A 9,511-nucleotide genomic window follows, 5' to 3' on the forward strand; every position below is an offset into this window, starting at 1 on the left:
CGTGTCTCTTTACTTTACCTTCTTCCGCATTTATACATCCGGGTCATGCACGTGTTTTTCCGGTGACACGAGACATAAACAAACGGCACGCGGCGGGTGTACGTGGGTTAAGTCCGGATTGTGAGTCTTACCGGTAACAAACAGATCCCGGATGCAGTTGGAGAGGCGGTTAGCATGGTGAAGTGTGTGGTTTCTGGGTGTCCGAACCGCGTAGCTCACTACACCCGGGGGGCCTTCCAGCCACCCCCCAAGAGGTTCTTCAGCTTCCCCAAAGACCCGACTCGGGTCCAGGTACGAGCTCCGCTGTGTGTCCGCTGGCTTTGTATGAAGGAGGTTTACTTTGAAAAAAGTATTTTATTATCCTGAAAAAATTTCCAAAACATTCAAAGACTTTTCCAAACCTTTCCTTCTAAACCATGAAAATGTTTTAATGGATTGCATGTATATAGCGCTTTTCGAGAACCTCAAAGCGCTGTACAATTCCACTATTCATTCACTCTCACATTCACACACTGGTGGACGCAAGCTACAGCTGTGGCCACAGCTGCCCTGGGGCAGACTGACTGACTGAGTTTTCAAACTCAGTTTGCAAACATTCCCAGGCTCACGTTATTACGTCTTTGTTTTTAGTTTTAAAGTAAAGAAATGGTTTGGAAACTTTTTTTAAAAACACATGAAAACCAAACTGAGTGACGTCAGCAAGTAAAAGTAAGTAAGTGAGTACAATTTTATTTAAATAGCACCTTTCAAGATAAAAATCACAAAGTGCTTCACATAAGCTAAAACATAAAAAAATCAACCAAAAAGCAACCGTTGCTGTTTGCTCTCATGAAACACTGATTAAAAATTCAAATTCAAATTTTATTTGTCACGTACACAATCATACACAGTACGATATGTAGTGAAATGCTTGGACAACTGCTCGTGACCTAAAGAAAACAAAAAAGGAAAAGGCAAAATCATAAGATAGGAAATTAATATGAAGAATTAAAAAGGGTAAATTTAACTAGGAAGGAATAAAATATAAATTAAGGTTAAAAATGAAATAACTGTACAACACAAATTAGAATGAAGGGTAAATTTAACTGGGAAAGAATAAGATAAAATATATAAATTAAAGTTGAAAATAAAATAACTGTACAACAAAATACACAATATAGAACTATATAAGAATGTATGAAGAAATATAAATAAATATATACACAATAACAGCAGCTGTACAAGTATTAACTGGAAATGAAGAATATAATGTCCAGTGTTGTGCAATCCACATTATGTCTTGTACAGTGCAGATATGCTTAAAGTGATTTAAGTGATGAAGTGAAAACAATGTCCAGAATGTCCAGTGTGTGTGTAAGAACTGTATGTGTGGGTCAGTACTGTGTGGTGGTGTGATTGAGAAACCGTATCGCCTGCGGGAAGAAGCTCCTCCTCAGTCTCTCTGTGTTGGTCTTCAGGGAGCGGAATCGCTTTCCTGACCTCAACAGAGAGAACAGTCTGTTGTTGGGATGGCTGAGGTCCTTCACGATCTTCCTGGCCTTGGTCCAGCACCGCCTGCTGTAGATTGAGTGCAAGTCAGGGAGCTCGGAGCGGATGGTGCGCTCAGCTGATCGCACAACCCTCTGTAGAGCTCGTCTGTCCTGCATGGTGCTGTTCCCGAACCAGGTTAAGATGTTTCCCGTCAGGATGCTCTCTATGGTGCAGGAGTAAAAGTTCCTGAGCACCTTGGAGGGCAGTTGGAAGTCTCTCAAGCGTCTGAGGTGGTAGAGACGCTGACGGGCCTTTTTCACCACGGTGTTGATGTGACAGGACCATGACAGGTCCTGCGTGATGTGAACTCCGAGGTATTTGAAGCTGTCCACTCTCTCCACTGGGCACTCGTTGATGACGGGGGTCTGGTAGTTCCTCTCCTGCTTAGTGCTGAAGTCCACTATCAGCTCCTTTGTCTTACTGACGTTTAGAAGGAGGTTGTTCCTCTGGCACCAGTTCTCCAGATTCCTAATCTCCTTCAGGTAGGCCGTCTCGTTGTTATCAGAGATCAGGCCCACCACGACGGTGTCATCAGCAAACTTGATGATGGTGGAGCTGGTAGTGGCCACACAGTCATATGTGTACAAAGAGTACAGCAGGGGGCTCAGGACACACCCCTGGGGGGCTCCAGTGCTGAGAGTGGTGGAGGCTGAGACATGTCCGCCATCCTTACTGCCTGTGGTCTGCCAGTTAGGAAGTTGGAGATCCACTGACACATAGATGAGCTGAGTCCCAGATGCTCCAGCTTGGTGGTGAGTGTGGAGGGAATTATGGTGTTAAATGCAGAGCTGTAGTCTATGAAGAGCATTTTAACATAATTCCCCCTTCTAGTGTCCAAGTGAGTGAGTGAGTGATGTGTGGAGGAGATGAGAGATGGCATCGTCTGTGGAACTGTAGTGGGTCCAGTGTGTCTGGTAGTGAAGAAATGATGAAGTCTCTGACCAGGCGTTCAAAGCACTTCATCACTACTGAGGTGAGGGCTACAGGGCGATAGTCATTGAGAGAAGCAGGGTGGGGTTTCTTCGGCACAGGAACAATGATGGAGTCTTTGAAGCATGTGGGGATCACCGACTGAGATAAAGAGATGTTGAATATCTCAGTGAACACAGGAGCTAGCTGGTATGCGCAGTCTCTTAGGATACGACCTAGGATGCCGTCTGGTCCTGCTGCTTTCCTGGTGTTCACTCTTTTGAAGGCTCTCCTTACTTCATGCTCGGAGATGACGAGCACGTTTCCGGTGCTGGCAGTATCTTCCTGTCTGCAGCCGTTAGCGCTGCTAGCACTAGCATTGTTGGAGTCCTTAGCTGCAGCCTCGAAGCGAGCATAGAAAGTGTTCAGCTCATCTGCCAGAGTCACGGCCGCGTTCGTCATACCGGTTGTTGGTGCTTTATAGTCCGTTATTGTCCTTAGTCCCTGCCACAGGCTCCTAGAGTCACTCTGTTGCAGTTGTGACTCTAGTTTCCTCCCGTAGCGCTGCTTCGCCTCTTTCACCGCCCTCCGCACGTTATATGACGCAGCTTTGTACGGGTCCATGTCCCCCGTCGTGAGTCCCGTGTTGTAGGCAGCGGTGCGGGATCTCAGAGCGTCGCGGATGGTTTTATCCACCCACGGCTTCTGGTTGGGAAACGTTGTGACAGTCTTTGTCTCCACGGTATCATCCGCTAGTTTCCCGATGAATCCCACAACCGCTTCCGTAAACACGTTGACATCATTATCGGAGCTGTTTCTGAACATGCCCCAGTGTGCGTCATCGAGTGCGTCCTGTAAAGCGGCCACCGATCGATCCGTCCAGCGCGCGACCTTCCTCTGAACCGGAACTTCCTGTTTCAGCCTTTGTTTGTATTTTGGCACGAGGAAGATGGCGGCGTGATCAAATTTGCCAAATTTGCCAAATTAGTTCATGGACCAAACCATGAACTAATAATGCTGGTTTTTAATTTCATTAGAGATGAGTTATTGTGATTCTGAGGGCGTGCGGCAGCAGGCAGATGGAATAAAAGATGAAATAGGCGTTAGAACTTTGGTGTAGGTCATGAAATCACTGTGTTGAGGTGTGGTGCAGTTTCCCCTGCAGTGCCTCATGTGGGGTGATCAGGTCCAACTGACCTGCAGTAACTCTGGCGGCTATGCTCAGGTTTGGCTGGCCGCCCTGAGGGAGACGCACAGGCAGGACACTGGAGAGGACCTTTTAATCTGTGAAGACCACTTCCTGCCGGAGGATATCTGCAGAAAGGGAGTCACCAGTGATGCCATTCCGCTCATGCCCCCTTGCCTGGATGGGCAGCTGGGTCTGCTCAGTGCCTGGGAGGTCGATTCCTCTGAGGAAGACGAGCAGTGGCACGCCGGAGGCTGCAGTAACGACAGAGAGGAAGATGAATTTAGAGAGGAACGTCCAACTGCACCGAATCCACAGCAACAGGTGGGAGTCTGTTCTGATTTGGTTAGTTGTGATTTTTCAGAAACTGCTGAGGTTGAACTGAAGGTCTCTGTGGATAGCTGCGTGCTTTGGACAAACTGCACACACGCAGCACATGTGCAGAAAAATGACAGCAGCTTCACTGTTAGTTGGACATGAAGAGGAATGAGCAGCGTGTTGACGTGTGCTGAAACATTTCTCTGATAATAATTAGCTAATATTTTAAGAAAATGAATCATCTTTAAAGCTGTGAAATAAAAAGTATGTCGGAAAGTCTCTAATGAGATTTACTGCTGTTCTTTCATAAATCTGGTTCAACTCAATCACCAAATTAGAAAGGTCAATTAACTAAAAGAAAAACTAAAGTAAATACAGCAAAAACAGAAGTGGCCCTAAAATTGAGCCCTGTGGGACGCCTAATGACAGAGAAGCAGAAGACAATTCAGAACCGAGAAGGATGGTGGAGAAAGTTCTGTTTGCTAAGTGTGACCTAAACGAATTAAGTGCAGTGCCACCAATGCCCACTAGATCATTTAATCTAGATAGTAGACTATTGTAGTCTACTGTGTCAAAGGCAGCTGTTAGGTGAAGCAAGACCAGAACAATGTGGTTACCAGAATCACATGCCAGAAGCATGCAGTTAAAGAGCATTAGTGCACGGGCACCAAGCAGGCATCAACAGGATCCAGGGGTCGCTCAGACAGACACAAAATTCTTAGGAACAATCCGTGCGCTGTTCGGAAAACAGGAGAAAAATTCCTTGGTGAAACTTCAGCTTCACTGACCATTTCATTTACAGTGGCAGCAATGACACAGAGACTTGGTTTCATGAATGACATGGGTCACAAAAGCAGAGCCACACATGAGCAGCCCTGTCACACTGGTGCCATTATTCCAGCCAAATTCAAAGTCATCAACATGAGTCAAGCATTAAAAGCCGAGGCTCATTCATCAATCATCTGGTTTCCATTTTTTTCTTGCTCAGCCATCATCTTTTACACATAAATAAACTGCCCCTCAGTAGGCTTCCAGAGGATGGCTAATCAATGAAAAGTAGTACAGTAGTGCAGCTTTAAAGCGATAGGAGCTAAAAAAAAAAAAAAAAAAAAGCTGCTGCAGAGGATGAACATGTCAGTCATGCAAAGCTGCCCTAGTGAGAAACATTGGCCCTGATCTTGACTCTAATGTGATTCGATTGATTCATTTTATAGTTTCTGTTTTCCAGGGTCCGGGCTGGGATTGGGACGACAATATCAGGTAACTTACGTCTCTGTGTTTTGTGTTGTCTGTTAATTAAAAAGTTCTAACTGCCTCTCGCAGCTTGTTAGTTCAGCACAGTCTCAAATGCAGTCTTCTTTTCTTCTGCAGTGCTTCCCTCCAGCAGAGCATCAAGCGCGGTGAGTCTTAGTATTCTACTCATTTCTAATCCTGGACTCTACTGCAGTACCTTTGAATGATTGTTACTGAATCAGACACAGTTTTGGTGAAAGCTCGGCACTGTGAAGCAAACGGCTCCGTTGTGTTCAGGCAAACCTCTGGGCTCGTTGACTCGCGGTTTCCTGGAGCTGCTGCTGGCAGCTCCTGACGGCTCCCTGGACATCAGGCAGGTGGCAGCGAACCTGCAGACCTCCGTGCAGCAAGTGCACGCCATCGCCAGGGTCCTGGACGGCATCAGCCTCATCCAGAGAGAGTCGGCCCACAAGATCAAGTGGATGTGAGTCCTGAACGAGAGCATGATGGATGTGTTAGGATCTGCCTCACTATCTTTTTCCATAAATTAAGTTTTTATGTGATTCTAATTTTCCTCCAGTCAAATTTGTGCAGGTTTGTTCTGCAGTGCAGTTTTTGTTTGAGTGCCTCTCACTGATAAACAGCAGGTTTGGAGGGAAGTTAATCATCTTCAGGTTAAATTGCAGGTTAAACGCAGTGTGCAAGGAGACTGTGAGAGCAGCTGAAGATGTTTTTTCCAGTTCGGGTTAGGAGTTGGTAGTTCCTCTTTTAGCATGAACCTTCTCTGTGTGCAGAGGTTGGAGCTCCATCTCCAGCTTCCTGTGGAGGAACCAGCAGAAGTTCCATAGAGAGATTCAGAAGCTGAAGCTGGTGGAGGAAGCGCTGGACGGCTTCATCAGAAGCTGTGCCCAGCAGCTTTTCAGCCTTACGGACAACGTGGAAAACTCTTCATATCCTTCCATGTGGGACTGAGGTCAGAGGTCACCCCTCTCAGAGGCCGTCAGCCTTTCGACAGGCCACCGTCCTCCAGCTCCTCATGCGAGCTCCAAACATGTGCCGAGTCCGGCCCAGGGTCTCCTGTTGAGCCCATTTTCCTGGATTATTATGGTATTTTAAGAAAGTAGTAGGATTAGCATTCTCGATTTCTTTCTTGTTAGCTGAAAGAGTCATCTCCAGAAATATGAAAATAATAATGCAGAGATCCTGGGTTCAGTGAAACTGCAGGAAAAATCTATAATAAGTCTGAGAATCAGTCACATTGCTCAGCATCAGGTATATAAAAGTGCCTTAAGTCTACAGATTTTTGCTCTTTTCTTTAAAGTGAGAAGTTTTCTTTAACCCTTTTTTACGCTTGCCTATGTGACGTTCGAGGACATCAGTCGACTTGGAGTGTACCGGGATCAGACGGCCATCATTGTCAAAGCTCCCGAGGACACTAAGCTGGACGTTCCTGCTCCTACAGAGGTGATGCAGAGTTCAGACGGCCACGTCTCTGCTGCCTCAGTCATTTATAAGTGTGTCTGTGTTTCTTTAGGAGAGCGTTCAACTCTGGCTGAAGGCAGTGAAAGGTCCCATCTTGGTGATGACCTGTGAGGTTGGCTCTGACAATGCTGTGACCTCTGACCCCATGCAGAGGATTACCTCATTTTTAACTCTGAACGAGAGCCGCATCAGGACGACGGAGCTGCACGAAAGTATGAAAAGAAACCCTTGCTTTTTCTTTTGGCTCCGATGTTGAAAAAGAATCTGTCAAAAAATTCCAGATCACCTCTAAAGGTTAATGACTAAACCCCAGCCACCTCTGGTTAAAGTTTCCATGCACATCTGTCCAGAACTTTTTTTTTTGTCTGCCGTGCGAACAAACAGCAATCGGCCATTTGGCATTAGAGATGGACCGATCCGATATTACGTATCGGTATCGGTCCGATACTGACCTAAATTACTGGATCGGATATCGGAGAAAAATAAAAAATGTAATCCGATCCATTAAATATCACGAAAGCACCTCACAAAACTTGCAACACGCCGTAACTCACCTCAGAACGTTAGCACGTCGGAGCAGTATGCATCACGTGATAGAGCGGCTGTGGCATGCAGGACCTGTCGGTGGTCTGGATAGCATTTGGAGCTTCGCTAGCAACCCGGCATTTCATCTCCGACAAAGTTATCCCGAGAGAAGTAAAGCAAGTGTGTAAGTCCATCTCTGAATGTTTGTAAAGCATTCCTGCGTTAAGCTTAACAAGCGACTGCCTCTCCTGCTGCTACTTCAATCATGAAACTGCTTAACGATCAGCTGATCGGCTTTTCTGTCGCGAGTCCGTGTCTCTAGTTTGCTTTTGGCCCATTTTGCACCAGAAAGAGGAAACCAGCGGCTGAACAACAGCAGCACGTTTAAGCTTGATCAGCTGTTGTTAGAATGTATTTAATATTACTTTCTACTCCAGGATCTTTTTCTACGTAGCTGACGCTGGTAACTGTGCAGGGGCGGATCTAGCAAAGTTTAGCCAGGGGGGCCGATAGGGCATTAACAGGGAAAAGGGGGCACAAAGACATACTTTTCTTTCTTATTCTCATTTAAAATGTCTAGCTTTTAATAAATAATTATCTGACACCCAAAGTTTTAATTTGATGTAAAATGAATAGAAGTCAATTACTGTATATAGTGACTATTAAGTCTAATATATATACCCTAGTAAGCTATAGTACTTTTTCCTTTGGGAAGGTACCATCTGTGCAGTCTGCAATTTTGTTGAAGAAAGATGTTGAATCTATTTAATATTTCTTGAAAAATAATTGATTTCTGTGCATTTTTTTTCACACTGCATCAAATTAAGGTTGATTACGTCGATTAAGCATCATGAGGTGGAGCGTGAGGGGTGGTTCCCTATTTTTTATTTATTTATTTTTGTTGTTGCTGGGAGTTGGAACCCTATTAGTTAGGTTGCTTAATATTTATGCTAAGTACTCTTTAAAATACCAGAATAGTGAGGATGGTGTAGGTTTAAGTTTATTAGATTGATCAGTATTGCTGAACTATGAAATATTTTTTTTTGCATACAGGTATAACAGAATAGCTTTAGTGTAGTTGTTGTTTTAAACTTGAGTATGAACTTATACAAAATGCAGCAAGATATTTAAAAAACTGTTTTGTTGATTAAAAAACACTATATCGGATTCATATCGGTATCGGCAGATATCCAAATTTATGATATCGGTATCGGTATCGGACATAAAAAAGTGGTATCGTGCCATCTTTATTTGGCATCAGTGCCAACCGCGAGCACGTGAGGTTGCTGTGAATCCTGCCTTCTTTTCCTGGTGTGTTTGTTATGGAGATACTAACATCTTCACTTCAGTGTCCCTCAAAATGAAGACGTCACACAGCTATCAGCCAGTTACTTTGAAGCTGCAGTGAAAATGACTCTGCAATCCTGTTGATTGGCTCATTTGGGACGGGGGGGTGTGTCACCTGGCAGCTTGTCTCTGGTCTCATTTCTGAAGTTATTCTGTGTTTGCTGTTTTCAGGGTCACTCACTGACCTGGAGAGCCCATGAACACCAGCTGACCTCCAGGGGTGCCGGCGTGTTGCTGCATGTGTCTGATAAATGCACACAGGGAGAACATGAGGAAGTACCTGCTGACGGTGGCTCACTTTAACTCATGCTTGATGCTGTGACGACATGACAGCAGCAAGCTCCTCCTACCAGAGGAAACAGTCTGAGCACAGAAAAGGGAAAAAAACAGTTTTCATCTGGACCAATGAAACGGCTTTAACCTGCTGAGCTCAGTCTGATGCACAGTGCCTGTATTTCACTGTTTGTCTTTCTGTCCTTTGCTTTGTGTTTTTAATGTATAAATGTTTACTTCTTCATCTCACAAATACCTCAAATATACTTGGACCAATAAAGTTTTACTTTAAAGTTGTGAATCACTTCCTGTTTTCATTCATGAGGAAAAAAAAAAGCTCCAACAAAAGTGTTGAGCAGCAGAAAGTCCCAATACTCTGTTCCTCCCTTTAAAATTTCCTGAAGTGCACAGCTGAAAATCAGAAGTAATAATAAAGGAGTTTTTAGTGGCATCAACTAGAATCTAGAACATACCATAAGCATTTCCAATAAAAATAAATACTTAACAAATGGTCATAATATTAATGGTTCAAAAAGAAAAACTTCATAATAAAAATAAATGTGAATTTATGTTCTGTGCTTCGGCTTTTTTATTTTACCACACATTTTGTTTTTGTCTGGAGTCTCAGGTCAGCATGAGCCACTAGCTCCTGCTGCTTTCTGCTTGTAGTAATACACAGGTACAGCAGGCAGGGGGCAGTATACTACA

The 9,511-nt window shown here is 44.5% G+C and overlaps 1 protein-coding gene across 2 annotated transcripts; it reads left to right on the plus strand.

Annotated features, from left to right (window-relative positions):
• The first annotated feature begins 29 nt into the window (after window positions 1-29).
• Window positions 30-9,281, plus strand: LOC147313226 (transcription factor E2F6-like). Of its 2 annotated transcripts, XM_086265282.1 has the most exons (9): window positions 30-291; window positions 3,665-3,949; window positions 5,172-5,203; window positions 5,315-5,343; window positions 5,474-5,660; window positions 5,971-6,125; window positions 6,525-6,640; window positions 6,711-6,870; window positions 8,702-9,281. In XM_086265282.1, exons 1-9 carry the CDS (start codon window positions 175-177, stop codon window positions 8,728-8,730), a joined length of 1,110 nt encoding a protein of 369 aa, XP_086121408.1. In that variant the 5' UTR covers window positions 30-174; the 3' UTR covers window positions 8,731-9,281. The 2 variants fall into 2 exon arrangements, with proteins under 2 accessions (XP_086121408.1, XP_086121409.1); XM_086265283.1 differs by lacking the exon at window positions 3,665-3,949 and having other exon boundaries at window positions 32-291; window positions 8,702-9,280.
• Window positions 9,282-9,511: the final 230 nt, after the last annotated feature.

This window comes from Aulonocara sp. 'chitande type north' Nkhata Bay, linkage group LG15, assembly GCF_057382095.1.
Source record: "Aulonocara sp. 'chitande type north' Nkhata Bay isolate Kocher_YH1m ecotype deep benthic linkage group LG15, A_spYH_male_GT1.1, whole genome shotgun sequence".
In the NCBI taxonomy this organism is placed as follows: Eukaryota; Metazoa; Chordata; class Actinopteri; order Cichliformes; family Cichlidae; genus Aulonocara; species Aulonocara sp. 'chitande type north' Nkhata Bay.

Excerpts from the sequence above, each read along its gene's own strand:
- LOC147313226 (XM_086265282.1), top strand. The coding sequence starts at position 175 with ATGGTGAAGTGTGTGGTTTCTGGGTGTCCGAACCGCGTAGCTCACTAC. Across the intron at positions 5,344-5,473 it reads CCAGCAGAGCATCAAGCGCG|GCAAACCTCTGGGCTCGTTG; the intron begins GTGAGTCTTAGT and ends CGTTGTGTTCAG. Across the intron at positions 6,641-6,710 it reads ACGTTCCTGCTCCTACAGAG|GAGAGCGTTCAACTCTGGCT; the intron begins GTGATGCAGAGT and ends GTGTTTCTTTAG.